At 54.3% G+C, this 25,186-nt stretch overlaps 2 protein-coding genes across 2 annotated transcripts; both read right to left on the bottom strand.

Moving 5' to 3' along the window:
- Positions 1-5,114: 5,114 nt before the first annotated feature.
- On the bottom strand, positions 5,115-12,511 carry SLC66A3 (solute carrier family 66 member 3). Its single transcript, XM_087823345.1, has 7 exons — positions 12,279-12,511; positions 10,509-10,591; positions 10,360-10,429; positions 8,608-8,665; positions 8,229-8,349; positions 7,622-7,663; positions 5,115-6,462 (listed from the first exon to the last, which is right to left on the bottom strand). Exons 1-7 carry the CDS (start codon positions 12,419-12,421, stop codon positions 6,371-6,373), a joined length of 609 nt encoding a protein of 202 aa, XP_087679471.1. The 5' UTR covers positions 12,422-12,511; the 3' UTR covers positions 5,115-6,370.
- Positions 12,512-17,025: 4,514 nt separating this feature from the next.
- Positions 17,026-20,939, bottom strand: CIMIP5 (ciliary microtubule inner protein 5). The gene is made up of 3 exons (XM_016219700.2): positions 20,701-20,939; positions 19,658-19,697; positions 17,026-17,217 (listed from the first exon to the last, which is right to left on the bottom strand). Exons 1-3 carry the CDS (start codon positions 20,937-20,939, stop codon positions 17,026-17,028), a joined length of 471 nt encoding a protein of 156 aa, XP_016075186.2.
- Between the last annotated feature and the right edge of the window lie 4,247 nt (positions 20,940-25,186).

Here is a 25,186-nt window from a genome sequence, read left to right as displayed (position 1 = left end):
AGAAATAACAAAAAGAGCTAAATATGGCACTTTCTGTTTATTCTACAGAAGCCATATTCATAGAAGTACAATTTGCAGTGTTTTTAAGTTCCTACAACTGTATTAGTTTGTGAACATAGCATGAGACTCCTTTCTCCCGCCATCCTCCTCTCCTTCCCTCCCTTCCTCCCTCCTCTTTGCTTCTTTCTGACTTGCAAGAACTGAAACAGTTAAAACTTTGTAAGTCTAATAAGTGCTGTGGAATAGTGCTTTCTGATCTGGTTTTCTTTGTGATGCTGTGGAATGTTTGCTTTTTGTAAATGTAACGTTTCTCCTGCTGAAGAATGCCGGTGATGTGGTGTGAAAGTTCTTGTGCTTTTAGAACATGTAAAATAGTTTGGTTAATAGTGGCTGAAGTCGATTTCAATGAAAATTGAACCTCATGAGTTAAATGTTTTGCATGGAATGGATTTAAAGGAAGGTCTATCTTAACCTAAATAAGCACACTGCAAAACATACTTAAATCATGTAATATTGGGGATGGGTTTATAACCAGGATATACAGAGTATTTTTACATATATTTTCTACAACAGTGGTTATGTTCCCATTTCATAGATTTTAAGATAGAACCTGATCCATAAGTCCACTGTTCCTTCAGCTACATGAGGCAGCTAGCAGTTAAACTCCAAGTCCAACTTACGTTCACATGAATTATTCAGTGACATACTGTCTAACCCTGATAGTGAGTTAACATTAAAACTGTGTCATGTTTATAACCAGTATGGGAATATACGAGAAAGACTACAATTGCATGTACCTAAAAATAAGAAAAGTAGCATAGTAAATATGTTTTATGCATGATTTAGGTGTTAAAAATATTGGAGTTGGAAGACTATATAGTTTAGTGGCGTACATGGAATGCCTTTCAAAGAATTTAACAATATCTTAAATTATTTCACTGTCTCAACTAACTTTATTTTTCCTTCCTTTCCAGCTAACTGCCTTCTATGAACGCATCCATTATTCAAGGTGATCCTGTTCTTCCAGTTAAAACAAGACTGAAATATGATGGCCCAAAATTTATTGAGAAGCTGTATTTTCCTGAGAGACTGATACACACACATACATATTCCCTTTATTCCTGCAACATAAATTATAAATCTTGGGAGAGATTTTTCTAGGCTCCTTTGGAGCAACAGGTTGAACTAACAGTGACTTGTTAATAGTATAGGGACATCATATGCGGCTCTTCCAAACTTGTTCCATAAAGCTCTCTTGGCAGTCACTCACACTACATTGCACAGAAGGATTCAGGAGAGTTCAAGAAATCACCTTTTCAGCTTCAACAGAGAGGTTTCACCAGCATACTCACCGTAAGAATCGGGGACGGATTTCACTACAGTGATACAGACTGCATCTTTGAGAAGTGACCATTATACTGTGTGTGTGTATATGTGTGTGTGTGTGTATACATGTACACTCACATATATAGTACTGTAATACGGCAAGAGGGTTTTTTAAACTTCCCACTTTATTTTTTTATACTCATTAATCAGCTATCATTACTACAGTTGCAACTATGCACTTGTATAAAGCCATAACATTGGGGTTCATATCACTTATATGTGTTCCTGATGGAGCTGCATGTTCATGTTATTGTAACAAAGTTTGAACAATTATATCAGTTTCCTAATGCTTCATGATAGGCAACTTTACCCATGTTGAATGCCTTAATTTAATTTTTTTCAGTCTTAGCCCTTTTCTGTATTAAAGAACAAGTGTTTACCAGCTCTTAGGATGCAAATTTGCTTTGCAGAAGAAAATAGTGCACTATTTTTACACGTAATAGTTATCAGTGTCAGCCTATTTTGATTGTATAACAGAATTTTTTAAAGTATTGGTGATAGAAACAATAATGGATAGTATTAGAACTAATATATCTTTTATGTATATTATTCATCCAAGCCTTTTTACAGACCTCAGTATTAGTGCGTGACTATGAAATGTTTCCTTTGCTTGGAATTTGCTGACAGCCCTAGATACGTTTTTATTCCTGGTAAGTACATTTGTGACTGTTTTTACATTTCACACTCAGCATTCAAAAATTATCTCAAATATAAAGAAAACTAAAATATACTCTAGATATATTTTAAGTATTTAAATGTGAGCCCTTAAACACACAATTGTGTATGGCAATATTTCAGTGTTGGGTTTGAAAACTGGTGACTGGGAAGTGGCCTCAGAGGCACTTAACTTTTTAATTCTTGAAATGCTGTGGAAGTTACAGCGTGTGCAGGACCATTCCTGCTGTATTTCTCATCCCACAGAGATGTATATCCTATGCTGCGACAGTATGCATCATGAGAAGCATCGAGTAAAAAAATTGTGTAGTCTTTTATCGGTCTCTGTATACATACAACACATACACAGTTTGGTGTGATACTGAAATACATCATCTGATATTTCAGTGAAGGAACTGAGACATTTTTCATTGTTCCCTCGGCGGTCAGTGTGGAGATGTTTAAAGTTAGGTTCCCAGTTACAGATCCTGTTGTGGAAACTGAGGAGTGGCCTGTGGCTCCTAATGCTGAAACTGCCTCTCACTATGCTTCCAGGGTCCAGCCTGCACTCTCTCACACTGTCTGTGCTGAGACGAGATGTGGGCGGTCCCTCGCAGGGGTATTCTGCAGTTCCGGTTTGGGGGCACAGATTTTTTTTTTTAAAGTAAGATTTAAAAATGAAAAATATATAAAATTTATATAGAATAAATATTTCCATTCATTAGACTTGTTAAAAGGAGACTGAATTAATATTTTATATAAAGATTTTGTTACACTATGGGAGGTTCTATCATATTATTCTGAATTGGAGAGTATATATATATATTTTTAATAAACTTTATTAAGGTGAAATAATTTGAAGTTTACACATGAGTAATTGACATATTTGAGTAAAAATGGCAAAAGTTTAAATTTTGAAGCTGTATATATTAGAGAATGTGGAGAATCATGGTGTGATGCAACTATAGAGGAAGATCAGTGTGATTCCGGGGGAGGGGATATTCTAAGGGGTGAAAAAAATCTCTCCCATGGAGATTATTCACATTATGTGGCTTGACATAAGGATTTATAAGGTTGTTTGTCCAACAGTGGGAATGTAAAGGATTCTGACCTTGGGTAAGAATTTGCTTTTTACCCTGTTGCTGGTTTCATGTACATACATGAATGATGCCTGCACTCACCCAAATGTTCTCTTTCCAGTACTCATTAAATGTGATTCTGACTTGGTTAAACAACCAAATTTTGTGCCAGCTTCTCTTTCTTGAGGCTCTAAAGCTTCCACAATAAATATAAGACCAAAAGAGGCCTCTTTCCTCACACCTTATTTCTCCTAGAGCCATAAATACCTCCTACTGAGAACTAAGAAGTAGTGAAAACTGGGATTTTCTTAGTTGGATTTTTGTACTTTCGCGGGGATAGCTAGACGAGTAGAAGTAAAATTGGTATTACTGTTGAAAATTAGTGTATTTTTGAAAAGTATTTAAAAAATGCTATCTAGAAGCAAGAATTTTTTAAAAACCTATCTGAACATTTAAAATGCCACAGCTAAAGGATATGTGTACCAATAAATCTAAAATGCAGGTTAGTGTTTTTAAAGCTAACCTGCACTTAGAGCTACAGGAATCTGGCTCTGCAGGATCTCCTTCCTCTGTCTGTCGGCAGGTCCTGAGGAGAAGTGCTCTAGGTTGCCAGCCACAGTTTAGGAAGTTATGCTGCTGCTGATCTGCTCTCCTGGGTTTCTGGTGGTGAGACAGGGAACTTAGGCACTGTTACCTTGCAGAAGCTTTAAGGAACATGGTTTTAAAATTCTGATGAGAGGAGGTCACATCTGTTTCTTAGTCTGTGTGGACACTGCTACTGACTCACCTGTCCTTCCTGGGATAAGGCCTCAGTTTCCCCAGGTTGGGAAGACACCGTGGCTGATTCATAAAGCACTTTGAAGACAGGTGCTGTGTGACAGTGCCGAATATTATGCTGGGGGGACTGTCCGCTCCTTCATTCCCTTCCCCATGATGGGTTTTGTTTGAAGTTGTAATAAGTTATGAACTGCATGGTTTAGATAATCATAAATGTTTGATCAGCTGTCCCCTTTGAACAAAAATCATATCCCCCGATTTTCCTTTTTTTAAAATTTGTTGCATCTTTGTAGTAATGTAATTGTATTTTATGCCTGCTTTTTATATTAAAAAAATAAATAATTAAGACATAAGCATTTTCCTACTTTTCCTGTGAAACACTCCTGGAAAGCTGCAACCTAAAATTTATCCCCAAAATTTGCTTTCCCTAAAAGATGGGTATAAAAGGTGGGTATAGCCAACAAGTCACAACTAAGCTCACAGACTTGTGAACCTTGGCCCTGTCAGTTAACACACGGAGAAATACAAAACACAGAATTTCAACCAGGAGTCTGTCTGACTTGATGTTGGATTTTAAGGGGTGCAAACCTGCGTGTTGGGCCAAGGGTAAAGCAAAGGGGCAGGTGCCTTTGTTGTCAGAAGTGGTGTGTGGGCAAGAGGTGTTCTAAAAAGCATTTCTTTGGTACTCAGTGGGTTCTTTCGAGGACATTTCTTGGGTATCTGATCTCGGACAGGTCATTCACTGAGCCTGAGTGCTTTCCTCTGTAAAATGGAGATTGTTCACTCGTGGGGTGGTTGTGGGATTAACTAGGAAGCTTGTGGAGTATCTGGAATGGTTTAGCCGTTTGTTCCCTTCCCTCCCAAAGGGAAAAGATGGAGATCTCTTCACTTGAGGTAGAACATCCTTAAGGGAGTTACTTTAAACAATGGCAAAAAGTGCCAGTTCAAAAAAGCATATTTAAATGTTTGTTGGACTAAAGTCACATAATCTCTATTTATACTAATCAGTTGTAACTGCATATGAGAAAAGATTTACTTGGATTTTTTTTAAAGTGACAACTATGATTTTAAAAACTATAGAATGAACGATTTCCTTTTAGATACCATGTTGCTGGTCCCAAGCAGTAGTTCTTGAAGGATTAACCACAGTTTATATTTTTTAAATGGCACTTTACATAACTAAAAACTAATTGCATTAAAGCAGTTTTAAGACTCAGCAGAGATCAAAATATGTAAGTTTATTTTACACAGGAAACCAAAACATCTAGTGAGCATCATTTACTTCCTGCGTATATATACACACCAGCATAATGCCATTCAATTATAAGGGGAAAGAGAGTTTTAAATCTTAGGGTTTATAAAATTTTACAGAAAAATGCCACGTACAATAATCTTGTGATGTTTAGAATATGATGCCGTAATGAGAATAAAATCTGTAAGAACTTGGCAGAACCCAGCAATACCCTTTACTGCATATATTTTTAATACACAAAACCCGGTCGGGGTGAGCTGTATATTGTACTAAATTCTAATAATGGTTAGTTGTATGGATGTGGCGCCCGGCCGGGCGTGGCTGAGCGGTCGAGCATCGACCTAGGATGCAGGAGATCGAGGTTCGATTCCTGGTCAGGGCGCATGCCTGGGTTGCGGGCTCACAGCCGATCAATGACTCTCTCATCATTGATGTTTCAACTCTCTCCCTCTCCCTTCCTCTCTCTAAAATCAATAAAGATATAATTAAAAAAAAAAAATCTTTCAAAAAGTAAAAATAAAATGACAGCACAGTGCTCAAATCACTGTGAATGGCTTTATCATAGAGATTGCATCCCGTAGTACCTTCTGTTAGTAATTACTTAAAGGCACGTGTGAAGGTAAAGGACTACTTTGGTGTATGAACTCAAGCTGGTTACAGGTTACATTTTTGCTTGCCCTGGTAGACTTGCTTATAACTAAGTAAGTATTATACTGTAAGTAAGTATTATGATACAAGAAGGCCATCCTGTTACAGTCAGACATTAGTCCCAGAAAGTGAACCCTGGTAATTTATTACAGTTCTACTTCTGACAGAGCACAATCCCGCCCCATGCTCTTCTGTGCTGTGGAGAGGGCTTATTTCTAAAAAGATTCCAAAAGCTGAAAATAGATGTCGTCAGCTCTTTGGAGAGACCTTAATCATGACTTTTAAGATTTAAGAGTCAAAGTGATCTCCAAATGGGTTCTTGGATGATTTTCAATAACCACCAACTTTCTCAACACTGCAGATGTCTAAGCCCTAACTTGGCCTAATAAAGTGGGGGGAGGGGGGAGGAATAATTTTTAAGCACGTGTTCAAATGGCTCTTTCAAGTCTAAAATACCTTTGGCCTCAAAAGTTTCGGAAGCGATTGACTACATTTATAAAAGAACTTGATTTAGCAACAAGCTCTCCTCTGGTTCATTTCTCATAATGCACTTTGTGTAAGAACCACGTGTCCGTCATTCAGCCTTGACAACCGTCTTCCTGTAGCGAAGGACTGTAGCTGTCACCCACAGGTTTAACGCCAGCATGACCACGAAACGCACAAGGACTGAGGCCAGTCGGAAAGAGAAAAGGTACATGTTAAATGCTGTCTTCACATCATAGAGCAAAATCATGCTGCTCCAGGAGCCTAAATAAAGCCTCACCCCATCCCACCCCACCCTAAATAATGAAAGAACTATATAGATCATGATCACTGTTGAACAACCTGGGTTCCAAATATGGTTCCAGATATTTCTGGGAAAATGACCTCCCCCCCCATGACTACCATTGACTTTGATAATTTTATCATCTTCAATGTTTGAATTGGAGGAATCTGGCTCTGGCTGATAAGAAATATTATAACTTTTTAAACCCCCTTTAGTCATTTTAAACTCTTGAAGGCAGTAAGTGGTGTCTCAAAACACAGCATGTTAAGGAAAGAGCACTGTTAAGATAATTCTGAAAAGTGCACAAATGTCAAAGCCTGGTTTACACTGAGGCTTGCACAAGGCCTGCTGCCTGTGGGCTGTCCTCTGAGGCGCTGGGCCCTGTGGCCAGACGCCTCCTTGCCGCCCCTTCTCCGGCTCCCCGTGCGCTATCCCACCCTCCAGGTGCGCCCTCGGACGCTGGGCGGGCATCCTCCTTGCTCCTGACCTTCACGCGCTGCCCTTGTGACAGTCTCCCCAGCTCCCCCCAGCTAGGTCAGGTTCCCGCTCGCGCTCACCCTGTCCCTTTCAAAGCACAATGGTTTTCAATAGCTAGTTGATTGTTTTACTATCCATTTCCACTGGTGGTGTGGGAGCTCCACGAAGGTAGGAATCGACTATCAGGTACCACAAAAGGAGATGCTGGCCCTGGCCAGTTTGGCTCAGTGGTTAGAGCGTCGGCCCACAGACAAGGGTCCCAGGTTCGATTCTGGCCAAAGGCACATACCTCAATTACAGGCTCCGCCCCAGTTGGGGCATGTGTGGGAGGCAGACAATCGATGTGTCTCTCTCTCCCCTTCCACTCTCTCTGAAAAGCAGTGCAAAAAATATTCTCTGGTGAGGATTTAAAAAAAAAAAAAGATGCTCAGTACAAAACGGTGACCAGTGGTAACCAGGACTGGCCCCTAAATTTATCCAGTGCAGCCAAGTGAATCTGTTAAACCCTAAAATGTTTACAAACAAAGGAGGCAGAATGGCACAACATTTGCAAAGACGTGGGCAGGAAAATATTTTGCTTACTTGTAAGATCATTGGTGGTCATTAAGGTTGTTATTATTCTTGCTGTAAAAGAAAATATTTAGCAATATCAACTCAGACATTTTGGTTTTTTGCTAATGCCTCCATTTTAAATACAGGACTATATGCTGACTGTTCATGAAGGACGTTGGTAGTACAGAACGCTAAACAGTACTGGACTTCATAAAGCAGCCAGGCCAGCCTGCTGCCCGCTAGTGGCCTGAGGCTTCTCGTGGGCAGAAGCCCCCGGCAGAGGCCGAGCTCCCCTTCCACTCTGTGCCCACCCACACTCCCCCGCCCCAGAAATCGGCTTTTGAAAATCCCATTTACATACGGAGCTTTGGATAAGATTCCATTGAAAGAAAGGCTCCCACTAACTAAAAACCATGTTAAATCACTGAATTCTACCCCAGCCCCTGGAGCCTGGCTCTTGCAGGAAGTGGAGAGCAGTCTGCACCGAGCCAGCCTTGTACCCAGGGGCCCACGAGGAGGTCCTATCTGAACAGCTGTCTGCAAAGGACTGAAGCTTGGGGGGCTGTGACACTTGGACCCCCAGTGACCGCCACCTCTGGGTAGAGAGGACTCCCCGCCCTCGGAGTTTTGCTCTTACTGACGCAGGTGTAGGACGCGAGGACCCAGGTCAGAGTGCTCACAGCCCCCGAGTCCCGGGTCTTCCACAGGTACTGCAGCTGCGCAAACTTACTGGCCGCACTGATGAAAGTGCACAAATTCTGTTCGCAGATAAAGCGGGAGAACGTTAGGAGACCCGTCGTTAAAAAGGAGCACCAGAGACTGAAAGCGCCTTTGAAGCCAAAGTCTTAAGTCAACAAATAACCCACCTGTACGAGGGCAAAACCCAATTTAGTGAAAAAATGCAGCCGAGAGACACCTGTTTATAACGACCCGCCAGCGCCACTGCTGGGCGAGTAACGAGTGCAAGTTCCTTGCGCGGCAGGCAGCAGGGAGGGGTGGGAGCAACAGGCACTCACCATGGCCAGGTCCATGATCCACCTCTGCAGGGCAAGGACAAACCAAGACGCCACAAATCTTCCCAAGCGTTAAGGAAGCGGCTGGGCTGGCGGCCTCAGCAACCTGCGCCCCGAGCCCATGGAACACCCAGACCACAGCGGTTCCTCCTTGGAGCCAAGTGTGGGACTGGGGTGGCTCTGCTAGGACTTGTCAGACTTGGAAAAGACAAAACCGGTTTCAAGTGCACACGCGCCAGGCGTCTGAGAGAACAGAAGCAGGTTATGGGAGATGGTGACAGAGCCCTGTGCGCACGGACTGTTCCCAGGGTTGGGAAATGCCCCGATTTCACTCCTGGCTTAATTCCCTGCCATGTAGATGTCGCCCATGAAATGTCACAAGTCGGGTCTTACCCGGGGGCCGACGTTACAAGGTAGGCATGTCCTGCAAAACCTGTCACGTGAAACTCTTTACCGATTTCCCCCTTTTGCACTGACTCCAGTGCGAAAAGCATACAGAGAGCAGCGAAGCCAAGCGGACGGGAGGGCTGATGCTGGACTCGGGTGATGCTGAGGGATAGAGGGCAGCCAGGGAAGCTGACACCCAGGAGGGGAAGGGGCCAGGCAGCGAGGGACACCCTGCACCTCTGCTGTGACGGGGCAAGCTCATTTCCATCTTCGACCTTGGTTTGCTTATCTGCAAAACGGACTTAACGGTCCTTCCCCGCCTCCCCACTCAGTGCCTGCGGCTCACTGTAGGGGCCCAGCAGGCTGCTGTGAGTGTGATGAACAAGTTTAAAGGAAGGACCGGAATAGCGCTCTGTGCGAAAGTCAGCAGACTGACTACCAGCAACCTGGCCGTCACCAGAAAGGCAGGAGGTCAGGACGGAGCGCGCACCCAGCTCCTCTGCACAGGCTTCTAGAAGAACAGCCACCGTGACCGTGCCACGTCCTCAGCTTGTCCTGTGCTCCTGGGACTCCCTGGTTCCCTCAGTGACCCTGAAGAGGCGTCAGCCCACTTCGCAGACCGTGAGGCTCGTGGCCTGGGCTGGGGGGGCCTCCAGGGCTGGGGCAGACAGGCCTGCGGCACCTCCCTTTCCTCTCCGTGGCAGGTGGAGTCACAGGGGTGACAGCTTCGCTGACTCACTGAGGGCGCCCCTGCCTTTTGAGGAGCGTGACATTCAACAGGAGGGTAACTGAGTTTTCACAGAGTTGAACTGAAAGCCAGGATCTCGTTCACGGGCGACACCGTGAGCGGGGCCATGTCTGTGTGATGCCCGCACCCCCACGGAGACCCTCCGAACGTCTTCAGGAGGGATGTGACTCAGCTGTCACGAGCCCACCCCAGCCGCGGACAGGCCAGGGGACCGGGTGTGGCGGCACTGCGCCAAACGTCAGGCGTTCTCACCACTGTGCCTGAACACTGGGGATACTTCGGGGAAGGGAGGGGACGTCTCCCTGCCCTCATGAGGCCGGCAGTGTCGCTCAGCACGCCCAGCAGTGAGGTCTGGACCTACAGCCCATGTGCCCCGCGGCCCCACAGTCGCCCTGGCCCGGGGACATCACTGCGCAGGGGACTCGGGAGGGCACCTCTGGGCCACCTCTGGGCCTCGGAGACACGATCGCTCACGTGCAGTCCCGCATTCGGGCTGCTTTCTAGTTTAACCAAACGGCCTGTGTTGGTAAAGGGCTGCTGAAGAATGCATGGTGCCAGGGCAGCGCCCGGCCCGGCTCCGAGACCCCCCCTCCCTCTCCAGGTCCCAGCCACAAGGATACAGGGCGATGTAGGGCGCGGCCCGGTACACGTTCCCGTGGAAGTGGAACACGCAGAGCAGGAGGACGATGTCTGGAGGGAAAGGCGCCCAGTGAGCCGGAGGAGGGCCGGGGCACTGGGCACGGGGGCTCGGGCACGCGGGCTCGGGTACCTTGTGCGATGAGGATGGGGTACTCCAGGTAGGTCAGCAGCGGGTACTCGTAGTAACACTGGTACCGGAGAAACACCAGGAACCTGGGGACAGGGAGGGGCGCCCCTGAGCTCCGGCTGCGGACAGGGAGGCCCGCACACCCAAGGGCACAGGCTCCTTCCTAAAGCCTTGGGACTGGTGGTGCAGCCCACGGGTGTCCAGTCCCTTAGGATGGTCGCTTACAAACGACTTTGCAGAGGGCAATCCGACAGCCAGGACTGGAGACAGGTCTGCCTGTCCCCAGAGCCGGGAGGAAACCTGCCCTGTGGCGGTTCCAGTAAGAGCAAAACTGACAGCAGCCGCCTCCGGGGGCCCGACCCCCAGCCCCCGCACCCCTGCCGGCCCCTGCCTCTCAGCGGCATCCCTGCGCCGCGGGCGCGGTGCGTGCCAGCCCCCCAGGCCCTCGGAGGGCCGCCCGCGCCGCACCCTCAGGCGCTCGGTCCCGAGGGGCTGGGTCTCACCGCCAGGGGCCCGTCTGCTAAGTGACTGTCGGTACGGTGCCGGGTGCCAGGCTGCGTACAGGCCCAGCCCTCACCTCTTTCCCTCCGGGGGGCGGGGCGGCTGCGGCCGGGCTCCCAGCTCCGGCGTCCGCCCGCCTTCCCCCCACGTGCCCGGCTCACACTCGCCTTCCCCAGCTCAGGGCCCTCCCCGGCCCCCCGCCCCGCAGGCCCTCCGCCCCTCGCCTCCCCACGCCCCAACAGCGCTAAGGCCGCTCTGCGCCCGTGTCCCCGCGCAGGGCCCCTGACCCTCTCCAGGCCAGGCTGCGCCCTGACCGCCGGGGCCCCCCGCCTCCCTCCTTCCCGTCCCGGGCCAGCCCCGCAGGGCGGGCCTCCCACGGGGGGCTCGGGGCGGGGGGCCCCGCGCAGCCACAGGCCGGGCCCGGACCGCTAGGTCTCGCCGCTAACCTGGGTCCGCCCAGCAGGAGCCGCCGCGGGGCGCGGCGTGAGGCCGTCGGCACCGCCCAGGGCGCCCGCGCGGGGCTTCTGGTGGGCGCGCCGTCCCCAGGACCCGCCTCTGCCGGCCTCCCGCGCCCGCAGGGCCCGCCGAGCGCCCCTCCTCCACTCCGCCCGCCCCGCCCCCAAGGTCCCGCTTTAACGAGCCTCGGGGGCCTCAGAGAGCCCAGCCCCTCGTGTTACAGGCGAGAAACCGAGGCCTGAGGCTGGGGGGGCTCGGGGGTGATGAACACGCCCCTCTAGGGGCGTCATGGCCGCGCAGGTCCGCCCGCTGGGCCCGGAGCGCCCCGAGGCGGGGCGGGCGGGCGGGGCGCGCTCCCACGGCCCCGCGGCAGGTTCGCTCGCGCCCCCCTCCCCACGAACGCGCGAGCGACGCGGCCGCCTAAGACGCGACCGCGGCCACGAGGCCACTCGCTAGGCGGCAAACGGCTCCGCTCCACCTTAATCTTATGGGGCCACCGTGGGGTTCGCGGTCCCCTGCGGACCTCCACGCCGCGGTGCGCCAGGGGACGGAGTGTGCGGGTCTCCGGGCGCGGACGGCCCCGCTCAAGCCAGGCGGCCGGTCCCGTCACCCACGGGGGGGGGGGCGCGGGGCGCCGGTCGCTCGTCCGCAAGGTGGGCGTGCGCGGTCACTTCCTCACCACCCGCGCCGCGGGGCGGCCAACGCGGAGCGCGGGGAGCGGCCCCGGGAAGCGCCCCCCCGCGGTCAGGGGCTGTGGGCCCCGCGCCCCCCCCGTTACGCCCGCGGCAGGGAGGGGCGCGGCCGCCAGGCCCTTACCCCGCCAGCTCCAGGAGCAGACTCGGGAGGCTGAGGCCCCGCGCGCTGCGCGCCGCCAGCAGGGCGGAGATCTGCGGCAGCTTGACGGCCGCGCTCGCGGCCAGCGTGCTCCAGTTGCAGAACCACAGCAGCCCCGAGGCCATGGCGCCGCCGCTCGGCGTCGGGGCTCGAGGATCGGGGCGCTCGGGGCTCGGGCTCCGCGGATCCCGCCGCTCAGCCCTCGGACGCCGGGCTCGCCCAGTCCTTCCGCCTTCCCCGAGCCCGCGGCCGCCGCGCCCCAGCCCTTCCTGCCGGGGTCCGCCCAGCCGGGGTCCGCCCAGCCCGGCTCCCCGCCTCCGCCCGGGTCTCCGCCCCCGGCCCAGCCCAGGTCCCCGCCTCCCGCCCGGCCCCGCCCGGCCCCGCCCCCCGCGACTGGTCCCGTCCACCCTGGGACCCAATTGGTCCGGTCCGCCCCGCCCCCGGCCTCATGGTCGAATCCGCGTCCACCTCGCCCTGGGTAGCCCCACCCCTCCCCTGCTCGCCCCGCCCCTCTCCGATAGCCCCGCCCACGGCCCCGCCCCTCCCAGGCCCGCAGTGAGTCAGCCCCGCCCGGGGCCCCAAACCCCCCGCTCCCTCCTGCGCGCCCCGCGGACCCGCGGGTCCTGAGCCCCCCGGAGACCGCCCCCCACACCCACGGCCCCGCCTCCCCGGGCCGGCCGGGCAGAAGCGGAACCCTGGGAGGGCACCCGGGCGCCCCTCGCGGGGCGGGCCACTTTGTTGGGATTTTTCAGCCCCTAGAAGTGTTTTTCTTTGTTTCCTCGCTAAGCGTCTCAGAGAGGAAAGGGGCGGCAAAGGCCCTGACCGCCCGCCTGCGTCCGCGCGCGTCCCCTCCCTCGCAGGCGGGGCGGAGGGCTCGCCGCTGCCCTGGGGGACGGCTCCTGCGGGCCCCCAACCCGAGGCTTCCTCGCTGGGGGCCGGGCCTTGGACCGAAGCCCGTCCCGCCCGCCCGCGCCTCGCGCTCAGCACCCAGAGCGGGCGCTTTTCTTAGGGAGGTAACAGGCTTCTATCCATAAGAGGGGCAACTTGGACGCACAAAGTGAGGGGGTGGGTGCAGTTTTCACACTCGCGTGGGTGTTGAGGCTGTGAAGCAGAAAACCCCCCAGTGCGGCGCCAGGGCCGGGGGCTGGTCGTGTGCTGCGATCCCCAGGCCCTCCCCCCCCCCGCTCCCCCCCCTCCCTGCCCTCACCTGGTCCCCCCAGAGCCGGGGGCTGGTCGTGTGCTGCGATCCCCAAGCCTCCCCACCCCCCTCCCCCCTCCCCGCCCTCACCTGGTCCCCCCAGGGCCGGGGGCTGGTCGTGTGCTGCGATCCCCAGGCCCTGCCCCCTCCCCGCCCTCACCTGGTCCCCCCAGAGCCGGGGGCTGGTCGTGTGCTGCGATCCCCAGGCCCCCCCCCCGCCCTCACCTGGTCCCCCCAGGGCCGGGGGCTGGTCGTGTGCTGCGATCCCCAGGCCCTGCCCCCTCCCCGCCCTCACCTGGTCCCCCCAGGGCCGGGGGGCTGGTCGTGTGCTCCGATCCCCAAGCCTCCCTACCCCCCTCCCCCCTCCCCGCCCTCACCTGGTCCCCCCAGGGCCGGGGGCTGGTCGTGTGCTGCGATCCCCAGGCCCCCCCCCCCGCCCTCACCTGGTCCCCCCAGGGCCGGGGGGCTGGTTGTGTGCTGCGATCCCCAGGCCCTCCCCCCTCCCCGCCCTCACCTGGTCCCCCCAGAGCCGGGGGCTGGTCCTGTGCTCCGATCCCCAGCCCCTCCCCCTCGCCCACTCCCCAGCCCTCACCCCCCCTCTGGAAAGGAACGCGGGTGGGGTGCCGAGTCCTCCCTCGGAAGCTCAAGGAGACCAGGATGTTTACAAGGAAACTTAAGAGGAAATCGGGTTCCGCTTCTGTGATGTGCTGATTCCTTACCTCCTAGACGTCCTGAAATAGTCACAGGTGAAATAGTATGGTGTCTGGAATTTGCCTTAAAATATTGGGGGTTTGGGTGGGACGGTGGGGCTGTAAATGAAACAAGATTAGTGAGAGGTGATCATTTTTGAAGTTGGTTACGATAATAATATGGGGACATGATTCAGTCACATATATACATACATACATACATACATATGTACATACACACGTACACACACGTGCATGCATACACAGGTATATACACATATACATACACACGTATATACATACACATATATAGGCACACACATTTTCTGCACCTCCTCACATACATCATGTATATGATGTATATCACACACACATGCTGGCCCAGATTCATCCTTTTTAAAAAATATGTTTTGCCCGGCTGGGCGTGGCTCAGCGGTTGAGCGTCGACCTAGGATCCAGGCGATCGGGTTCGATTCATAGTCGGGGCACATGCCCGGGTTGTGGGCTCGATCCCCAGTTGGAGGCAGGCAGGGGGCAGCCGATCAATGACTCTCATCATTGATGTTTCTATCTCTCTCCCCCTCTCCCTTCCTCTCTCTGAAATGAATAAAGACATATTTTAAAATAAATAAATAAATAAAAATAAAAAATATGTTTTTATTGAGAGAGAGGAAGGGCAGGATAGAAACATCGGTGAGAGAGACATCAATTGGCTGCCTCCTGCACACCCCTTACTGGGGAACCGGCTGCAACCCGGCATGTGCCCCGACTGGGAATCCTACCAGTTACCTCTTGGTTCATGGGTCAAGGCTCAACCACTGAGCCACACCAGCTGGGCCTAGAATCTTCCTTTCAACAAAACTCCCGCTTTGCATGCACACCAAGTTGAGGAGCAGGACTGCAGTCCCTACGGGACCCTTTCATCAATACTGATTCTCTTGGCCAGACTTGCCTTCTGTATAATGGACCGCAGTGATTTTGAAATGCCACTCCCTGGCAGTGATTTAAAATGCACCTAATTGGCAGGGACAGCCAAGTGCCCGAGTGCAGGAGTGTCTTCCTTACAGTTGGCTGCGCTGAGACCCTATTGCATCATCATATAAAAATTGAGTGGCCTCAAGAGCAGGCCGCCCACTTTCAGCACAGCCCTTGGGAACCGAAGGGTCAACACCACTCTTCTTTGGGTCACAGATGTGCATGCTTGGGAGCTTACTCGCTATGGTAAATTCGAAATGAGTCCTGGGTGAGCCGCCTGGACAGGGTCCCAAGAGACAGTGGAATGTTCTGGAACGAAGGGGGGTCAGAAAGATCTCTGCCAAGACTGCATTGGTGAGAGTTCGATTACAGACCATACAGTCTCCTTTAGTAAGCTTATGAATTATTACCGAGGGCATTAGGCAGTGCGCTGAATCACCCACCAGTGTTACCAGCCATGTCGGCTCTCGGTTCTTGAGTTTGGCAAAGAAAGAATTCAGAGCCAGGAACTCTCGCACGAGAGGAAGTTTATTTAGCCAGCGACGCGAAAGCACACAGGGAAGCAGGCTGCCCGGAGAGCTGCCTTGGCCTTTTAGGAAGAAAGTCACGGAGGCAGGAGAGCTGAGCCAACTGGTCGGGAGCACAGCGGAGCACTGCTGCTCCCCCTGGGCTGAGTCTCGGGTACGTGGAGGTGTAGTTTCAGGCTTTATTTGCAAGGGGAATCTAGACAGTTGACGTGAGTGTCCCCCAGGGCTTCAGTAAAATCAGCCGATTCTCAGGTACTATGATTCTGGCGTGAGCTGCGTGGTGAAAGCCGCACCGGCCTGCGCCCTGGTTAGATTGCGAATCAGCGGACAGTTACTGCTCCCGGGAAAAGGCAGAGAGGGAGGCAAGAGCTTTCTTACGGGTGCAGAGGGCTTAGCAGCAGCAGCAGTGACAACTACCGAAGCGTCTAGAAACTGCGGTGCCTGCTGCGGGTCAGGTGTTCCTCTCATTACGTCATTTTGGTTTTCCGTCAAGGCGGGGAGGCTGTTCCTAATTCGACGTGGTCCTGGTTGGAAGTCCCTGGTCCAGACACAGGGCGGGGGCTCCCCCTTCTCCCTGCCCATCTGTCCTGGGCTCTGTTTATTCTAGGGGTGGCCAGGACCCGGGCCCCAGGACCCGCTGCCCTTCCCGTTATGGGGCCTCTGTGATGAAGGGGCCTCCTTCCCTGGTGTGGAACAAACGCTGACCCCTGACGGGCCAAGGACAGGAGCTGCCTGCCCGGGGCCAGCGGCTGAGGCCGGGCTGCAGGGCAAGGATTTTCACCTGCTACCAGCCTCTCCCTGCCCTGGCTGCTTTGTGTGAGCCGGGATGTGCCTCATGTGGGGAGTGGGACTCGGGTGTCACGCAGCCTCTGTGGCCCCCCCGGCATTGGCCCTTGCAGGCTGCATGGTCTTGGGCAAGCCCTTACCTTCCCCAGGCCTGTTTCTACTGTTTAAAACGGAGATAATCACACCCACCCCGTTAAGTTACTGAGAGGCACACGATGGGTGCTCAGTATATGCCACTTCCCTACCAGGTACAGATTTGTGGGCACTGGCTTTGCTCCTGAAGCTGTGGGGGTGGGTTCCTCCAGGGGGTGCCAGGCACGGGCCCTGCGGGAAGGTGTCCCAGCTCCCACAGCCCAGCTGGGACACCCCAGTGGCCTGCGGTGGGTTGGCTCGTCTGTATCCTCAGGGGGTGAGGAGAGCCAGGTGGGGGTCTGCAGTGCACACCCCTGGGATAGCTCTTCACGTGGAAGGACCCTTCAGGACGGTGACAGGGCCCTGGGGCCAGGCCAGCTGCAGAGTCCCCCCCCCACCTGGTGCAGGCTGGAGCCCTCCTCCTAGACCGGCAGCAGCTCCTCCTCCAGCTTCTTCTTCCGAACTCCTTCCACAAAGAAGAGGTCCAGGCGGGCGAGGGTCTTCCCCAGAGGCGTGTCCACCCGGCTGCCCACCGCCCGGTTGGTGGAAATCGGGACAGCGTTGGAAAAGAGAGGCACGTGCTCCGGCAGCTTTGAGGGCTCCTTCTTGTTGCCCTGAGGAGAGGGGACAGTCCTGTCACAAGGGGGCCACCTAAGACACTGCTTCCACATGGTGGCCGTGCCACTGTGTTTTGGGGTTTTGGTTTTTAAAGAAAGAGGCGTTTCCTCGGCGTTGTTGCGGCAGTGCGCACCATCTGACGTGGATCATCAGAGTGACGGCGATTACTGTTCACAAGTGCAAACAGGAGCACCCGAGCCTCAAGCAGAACACTGAAAACCACTTTTCCAAGAAAAGTAAACAACCCACCCGTTTTTCCATTTAAACAGTGCCCGCTCTGAGCGGGAGAGCACGGAAAGACCAGTCTTTAATGCTCGCTGGAGCGCTGAGCTGGGCAGCCATGGGGGTTGGTCTTATTTTTCGGTGAATTTTTACTTGAAGTTTAACAAACACACAGAAGAGTATATAAATCATAAGTGTACAGCTCCCCGAACTTGCACAGGTGTGCAGGCCTGTTTTGCCCCACCCAGACCAGGAGGTAGGACCTCCAGATGCCTCCTCTAACCCCTGACCTCTGTCTCCACCCCCAGGCCACCTGGCCTCCAGCCTCCTCTAACCCCTCACCTCTGTCTCCACCCCCAGGCCACCTGGCCTCCAGCCTCCTCTAACCCCTCACCTCTGTCTCCACCCCCAGGCCACCTGGCCTCCAGCCTCCTCTAACCCCTCACCTCTGTCTCCGCCCCCAGGCCACCTGGCCTCCAGCCTCCTCTAACCCCTCACCTCTGTCTCCGCCCCCAGGCCACCTGGCCTCCAGCCTCCTCTAACCCCTGACCTCTGTCTCCGCCCCCAGGCCACCTGGCCTCCAGCCTCCTCTAACCCCTCACCTCTGTCTCCGCCCCCAGGCCGCTGATCTCGTCGCTAACTCTGTGGGTGGGTTTGGCCTGGTTTTGAACTTGATCTAAATGGCATTGTGCCTGGCTTCTCTCACTCAGGAACATCTGGAGGTCTGGTGAGTGTTTTGTGCGGGTGGCGGCCCCGCGTTCCCCCCGCGTAGGGCATTCTGTTGTGCGCCCTGTCAGAAGGTTCCTCCGGTTACCCGTCTGCATTTGCGTTGTTGCTGTTTGGGGCCCTAGGAGGAGCGCGCTCTGAGCATTCGCGCACGTGCGTTCCGGGACCTCTAACTGAGGGACGACTCCACGAACACACATGGGGATCCCGAATAATCCGACGAGGGGGGCAAAGCCCTCGGCCTCCCGGCCCCTGTCTGCGGTTAACGCTGTGCTTCTTCGGTGAAGTGACAGGACCAGCCGTGTAATGAGATCCTGGCTTTCACCTGGGAAAGCCGGGCCCGGGTGGCCGCACCGCTGGGCGTGATGCGGGTCTCGGTGGTCAGGTTGCTACTCGGCCCGCAGGATGGAGAGACTCTGTGGGCTGGAAGCCTGGAAAAGGAGCTCAGGGTAGGACTTCAGGTCCCGTGAACTAAATGTTCTATCCCGGGACAGACAGAAGCCCAGCAAGGCCAGCCACGCAGATGGGAAACCTTCCCTAGGCCTCTCGAGGTCCCTGTCAGCGTGGCCACCGCCTTGGCTGCCTCACTGCTGCTCTTCTTCCAGGCAGTTCCCTGACTGCTCTTCTTGCGGCCGATTCCTTCCCCCACTCGCCCATTCTTCCAGCACAGCTGGGTGTCCGGTTACTGGGGGCCGCGTGTGGGGTACGGGAATGAAGTCATCTTCGTCCTCTCTCAGGGAGCCCGCAGCCTGGTGAAACCGATCGCTGCAACGTGACGCGCTACAGCCAGGGAATGTGTCAGGTGTGCTGCGCAGGAAAGAACGGTGGACTGGCCAAGCCCCTCAGGAAGGGAGACTTCCCGGGAGAGGAGGCACTTGAGCGGGCTCTTGAAGGATGAATAAGAGTCCGTCAGGCTGACAAGGTGGGAAGGGCATTTCAGGCAGGGAACAGCATGCACAAAGGCATGGATGAGAGAGTGAGGGGTGTTCCGGGTGGGGTGAGCAAGGGAGGCAGGATTAAAATCCTCAGTAAGTCTGAGAAAAGCAGACTCCTTGAAGGATTTTAAGCTGGGGAGAGATATGGTCAGGCCTGCAGTTTAGGAAAATTACTCAAGTAGGCTAGATGGAGGCAGTGTTCCTAGAGGCTGGAATTAATTTACGAAGTATCTCCACCCCCACTCATGGTCCATGTGGGGTGCGTGGGGCACGTCACTCGTCCCCATACACCGCTGACATCCTTGACCGGGGGGAAAAGTTCAGCAGGAGATGCCCACCATTCCCAGTTGGTTCATCTTAATAAAATCAGGAAACACTGGGAAAAATTACTTTCTAAACGTGCCACGTACGTATTTCCTTTCCCACCAGACTCCGGGGTTCATGGAACGAGACTGGGTTTTATGTGTCTCTGTACAGCCCAACATCTGGCACTCGGAAAGTCCCCATAAATGTCCCAAGTGCGAGTCTGCCCGACGGGAACAGGCTTTCTTACCATGGGGTCATAGTCGCTCAGGAAGCTCCAGTTCTGAGCCCTGGAACAGAGACACGTTGGCTGCGTGAGTGCCCCCGGTGACACTTTCACAGGTGACTTTTGCTGTGTCAGGTCTGTCACTCGGTGTCACGGACGCGCTCATTACCTCATGGAGGGATGGAAATAATTTTTAAGCGAGACAAACGCCATGTTTCAACCAAGTGTGTAGGACGTATCTTAGGAAAGGAACACGTGTCCGTGGGCAGTGGCGTTTCCTGGCGTGGAAACTGGGACTCTAGGGGACAGGATTGTGAGGACAGTTGGCCGCGAGCGACTGCCTGGTCCCCAGGCCACTGGGCAGTCCTCAGTATTTTGTGAGGAAAACTGGTTTTCACGTCCCCAAACCTTTGTAACCTTCCAGGGGCGTGGCGAGGAGAGAGAGCGACCTCGAGGGGACCGTCACCTGCTGAAATTTAATTCTTATTTTAATCTATTCTGTAAAAGTCACACAGTTCCATAAGACACATAATAACAATAGTCCTCTCCGCCCCAGTCCTCACAGCCCCGAGCCCCATGGGCTGGAGTCCGGCCTGTCTTCCAGCTGTTTCTGCCCTTGCTCTGGGCCCCTGTCCTGGGGATGGGGCTCCGCCCAGCCAGGCCCGGCCTGTCCCCAAGCAGCTGGCTGAGCAGCTCTCCTAGGAGCTGTCGGATTCAGCGAATGCTCTAAGGGACACCTTCCCTGCGGGTCTGCCTGCCGGCATCACTCCCCGACGGCTGTCTGGGCTCCCGCTCCCCCCCCCCACTCTGTCCTGCCAGGTCCAGCTGCAGGGTTTTCCCGAGGGACTGATGGGCCCCCAGCGTGACCCCGGGGGGCTGCACTGGCTGAGTTACCTGGCCCCCCTGCTCTCCCTCCCACTCTCTGGGCTGCCCCCCTAACCCCCTTGGCCCCAGCCCTTTGCCATCAGTGCCCGTGACCTGGCTTCCCTCTCCGCCTCTCGGTCTCTCTCTCCAGAAGCTTCCTGGACCCTGAGTCAGGCCAGGTAGGGGAGGAGGGGGGCACTCACCAGAGCCGCTGGCCCCGCTTCTCCGCCTCCAGGAGCTCCCTCCATAGCTGGTCCTGCTGCACTCTGTCGGCTGCCAGGGCCGCCTGCTCCGCCCTCGGGGCCCGGCCACCAGCGAGGCCCCTGCCTGAGACAAGGCCACCCCTGGCAGGTGGAGAGACTAGAACTGGGGGCCTGGTGGCGGGCCGTCGGTAACCAGCTGGTGTGGTTTTCTGGGGCCCAGAGATGGGGTGGCTTCCCATGGGCACAGAGTGTATGTGTGTGTTGGGGGGGAATTCCTGCCTGGACCTCTTCTGGACGCCCCCTCCCTCCTAATACCAGCAGAGCCTGCAGGGGTCCCCCTCACTGCCCCCTGGACCCCGAGCTCAGAGTGGCTGGGAGAGCAGTTGAGCCTGGCTGTGTTTCGAGCTCCCCCTTGTGTTGACTGTTGCCCTGGGAACAGGGCAGCTCCCCAGGGTGCCCAGGAAGCGGCACCGTGTGTGTGTGTGTGTGTGTGTGTGTGTGTGTGTGTGTGTGTGTGTGTGTGTGTGTGGTAGGTCTGAGCCCCAGGGTGGGGTGGGGAGGGTCCCTGGGTCTGTGTCTCTCCCAGCTCAGCTGCCCCTCAGCTGTGCCTGGCCCCCTGGCTGGAGACCTCAGCACATCACTGGAGAGCAGGAGGGGGCAGAAGATATGGGGGGCACGGGGGTGGAGGTGCTGGCTCTGTCTTTCGGCGCTGGCATGAGGAAGGGGCGGAGTGACTATGACCTCCTGGGACATTAGTCTAAGGACAGGAGCTGTGGGGCTGGGACTCTCTTCTCTCCTCTGTTCCGCCTCCCAGGGTTGGGCTGAGACCGGCTGGCTTTCAGTGACTCGGACCTTTTCCCAGTAATGATGACGTGTGGGAACCTGGGCCCAGGTGTCTGTGCCCCAGTACAGCAAGGACAGGCCACCTGACCCGAGGGACACTGCCCCAGCCACGGAGTGGAGATGCCATCGGTAGCAGGGGTCTGTCCAAAATTAAAGGTTAAGGGCTCACTGGAGAAAGCTGCCTGGAAACTGGCTGCTTTCACCCCTGGAATCAAGGTGTCTGCAGGGCCAGGGTCCCTCTGAAACATGCAGGTTTCCTGCCCCTTCCTGGCGCTGGTGGCTGCTGGCAGCCCCGGGGTCCCCTGGTCGGCAGTTGCACCCACCGACCTCTGCCTCCACCATCACAAGGCCTCCCCCGGTTCTTTATCTCCACATGGCCATCTTTTTAGAGGTGCACTGGTAGGGCCCACCCGACCCCAGTATAACCTCACCTGAACTAACTGCATCTACAAGGACCCTATTTCCAAGGAAGGTCACATTCTGGGGCCCGGGGGGTTAGGCCTTCAGAATATGGATTTTGGGTGGACATGATTCAACCCACAGATTATACAGATTCAGGCTCCTTCTGGGATGTATTATGTATAAAACTATCTATGTTCAGTCCTGCTGTGTGCCGGGCATCTTCTGCACTGGCTTCCTTTGTCGCCCCGTCTCAGCAGGTGAAGGGTGTCGGTTTCATTTCACGGATGAGAAAACAAAAGCTCCAGGAGGCCGAGTGACTTGTCCAAGGACAGAGGCAGCGAGCGGAGGGCCAGCCGTGGAGCCCACTCAGGTCTCACGTCCGGGGCCTGTGCTCTCCGCCAAGGCCAGGGCTGTGCCTCAGCTGCCTGACACATCCCCCCTTCCCTTCATTCCCCTGGAGCTGCCTCGATCACTTCCAGCAATTAGATCCCACATTTTCTATACCAATCTAGCCTCCGGAGGATCATTTAAATCTTCCCTGATAGGCACTACATTAAAAATAGAAGTTGAATTGCATTTCAAGTTCGAGAGTGTGCCACCTGCATTTCTCAGTGGGATCTCACAGCCCTGGGGTGGGGGTGGGGGGTCATATCTGGATTCGAGTGCAAAACCTGGGGGCTCAGGAAACCACGACCCTCTCACCAGTCACACGGGCAGGAAACGCCGGGTCAGGACCAGACCCCCTGCCGTTCCTGGCCTCTTCTTAAGATGCCGTTTGCAGAGGAATAGCATCGCACATGAGCGGTTTTATGTTGGCTGTGGAAAATACACACTCAACAGTTACGTTCTGAAGACTCTGGATTCCTGGGTCGGGGCCACTTTAAGCTTTGGGGAAAACGTTCCGGGCTCATCTTTTTTATCTTTGTTCTGTAGCCGAAAGCGTTTTAGGAAAGAGGTGGAATCGGGAGCGACTGCAACGCATGTGTGGGGCAGCAGGGGGCAGCCTGTAGCTTTGCACCCGCCCTCTGGTCTGGAATTGGCAGTTAACTCTCCCCCTGGGGGCACCCAAAGGAGCCAGGCGCCTCGAAGACCTGAGGCGCCTCGAAGACCTGAGGCACTTTGACTTACTATGGCCACTTCCGATCTAAGACAGAAAATGAGTGTAACGTCTGGAGAAGGTGTCCATGGAGGAAGCCAGCAGGGCCCGGGGAGACTGGTGCTGCCCAAGGCCCTCAGGTAACAGTGGATCTGGGCAGGGGACGTTTTAAATGTTAAACAGCAGATGGGGCTGAGCCCTTGAGAGCAGAGCTGGCTCAGCTGGTTGTGGCCGTGGCAGAGGTCAGGGGCCTCCCAGGTGGTCGCTGGCTGAAGCCAGGCCGGCCACAGAGCTCAAGGAGCTGGGCGCAGTCAGGGAGAACCAGCCCCTGATGGCCAGCGTGGGGCGCTGGGGTGAGTGACAGAGGGCGGAGCCAGGAGGGGTTAACTGGGCAGAGGAGGCGGGTCTCTGGGACTGCAGCGGGCAGGGGGAAGTTCAGGTGTTCACATTCTTCAAGGCCCGGGGGCAGGTTCCCCTCCTCTGAGCTGCGGAGGCGAGGCCCTCCTTCCTCTGGCTCAGCCGCTCTCAGTTTGCAGTTCTGAGGAGACCCTCACCTGCAGACTTGTAACCTGGCTGTAGTTTCCTGTACTTCTGTCTTTTACGGGGACCCCCAGGCCTGGCCCACTGCCTACGTGCCGCATGGTTCTGAGGCCAGGCAGGCAGGAGAAGCAGGGGAGGCCCCAGCAACCAGGAGACCTCGGGTGGGAGCCCACCTTTGCGCTGCCCTGTCCTGCCGGGGCAGGAGGCAGCCTGGCCTTGCCTGCCCGGCCCTTAGGTGAGGCTGGAGTGGGCAGAAAGGCTGGTCACGGTGACCTGACTGGCAGGTCCGACTGAAGTGTTTTGGGGGTGCAGGTGCCTGATGGCTTTGGTCGAGGTGAGGACACCTGCTTACAGCAGTGCACACCTTGAGAGCCCCTAAGGGCACGAGCTCTCTCAGCCTGGTGGGGGCACAGGCCAGGGCTGGGGGTGTACCCTTTGTATTTCCATCAGTGGATGGGTCAGGTCAGCCAGGCAAGGGTAAGGACTGAGCTCGTGGAAGAAAGGAGCCCCACCCCCAACTAAATAGGTTTCAGGTGAAATCTCCAGACCAGGAGAGGGGAGGGAGAGAAGGGGAAGGGACTGTAAGCTCTCAGCTCCCTCCTTTCTCAGGTCACATGCCTGACCCTCCCACAAATCCCACAGCTGCCAGCAGCAGCCTCTGGCATGTAGTTTAGCCTGAGCAGGACTGGGGACGGCTGCCTCCAGCTAGTCTTTTTTTGTTTGTTTGCTTGTTTTTATTTTTTTAATTTATCTTTATTGTTGAGAGTATTACAGTGTCCCATTTCCCCCCCCCAATTGACCCCCTCCACTTTGCTCCCACCCCCTCCCCAGGCCTTCACCCCATCATTGTCTGTGTCCATGGGTTATGCATATATGCATATAACTTCTTTGGTTAATCTCTTCCCACCCTCCACCCCCTTCTCTCTTCTCTCTGAAATATGATCATCTGTTGCCTGCGTCAATGTCTCTGGATCCATTTAGTTCATCAGATTCTTTTGTTCATTAGCTTCTTCTTAAAGAAGACCCTTCAACATTTCCTGTAGTGCTGGTCTGGTGGTGATGAACCCCTTTAGCTTTTCCTTGTCTGAGAAGCTCTTTATCTGACCTTCAGTTCTAAATGACAGCTTTGCTGGGTAGAGCAATCTTGGTTGTAGTTCCATGTTTTTCATCACTTTGAATATTTCTTGCAACTCCCTTCTGGCCTGCAAAGTTTCTGTTGAGAAATCAGCTGACAGTCATATGGGTGCTCCCTTGTAGGTAAGTAACTGCTTTTCTCTTGCTGCTTTTAAGATTCTCTCTTTGTCTTTAACCTTTGGCATTTTAATTACGATGTGTCTTGCTGTGGGCCTCTTTGAGTTCCTCTTGTTTGGGACCCTCTGTGCTTCCTGGACTTGTAAGTCTATTTCTTTCCCCAGGTAGGGGAAGTTTTCTGTAATTATTTTTTCAAATAGGTTTTCAATTTCTTGGTCTCTTTCTTCCCCTTCTGGCACCACAATAATACCAATGTTGGGCCTCTTAAAGTTGTCCCAGAGGCTCCTTATACTATCTTCATATTTCTGGATTCTTTTTTCTCTTTGCTCTTCTAGTTGGGTGTTTTTTGTTTCC

Source organism: Miniopterus natalensis, chromosome 13 (assembly GCF_054644295.1).
Source record: "Miniopterus natalensis isolate mMinNat1 chromosome 13, mMinNat1.hap1, whole genome shotgun sequence".
NCBI lineage: Eukaryota > Metazoa > Chordata > Mammalia > Chiroptera > Miniopteridae > Miniopterus > Miniopterus natalensis.
The sequence above is the reverse complement of the archived record's forward strand: the minus strand, read 5'-3'. Positions and strand labels throughout refer to the sequence as shown.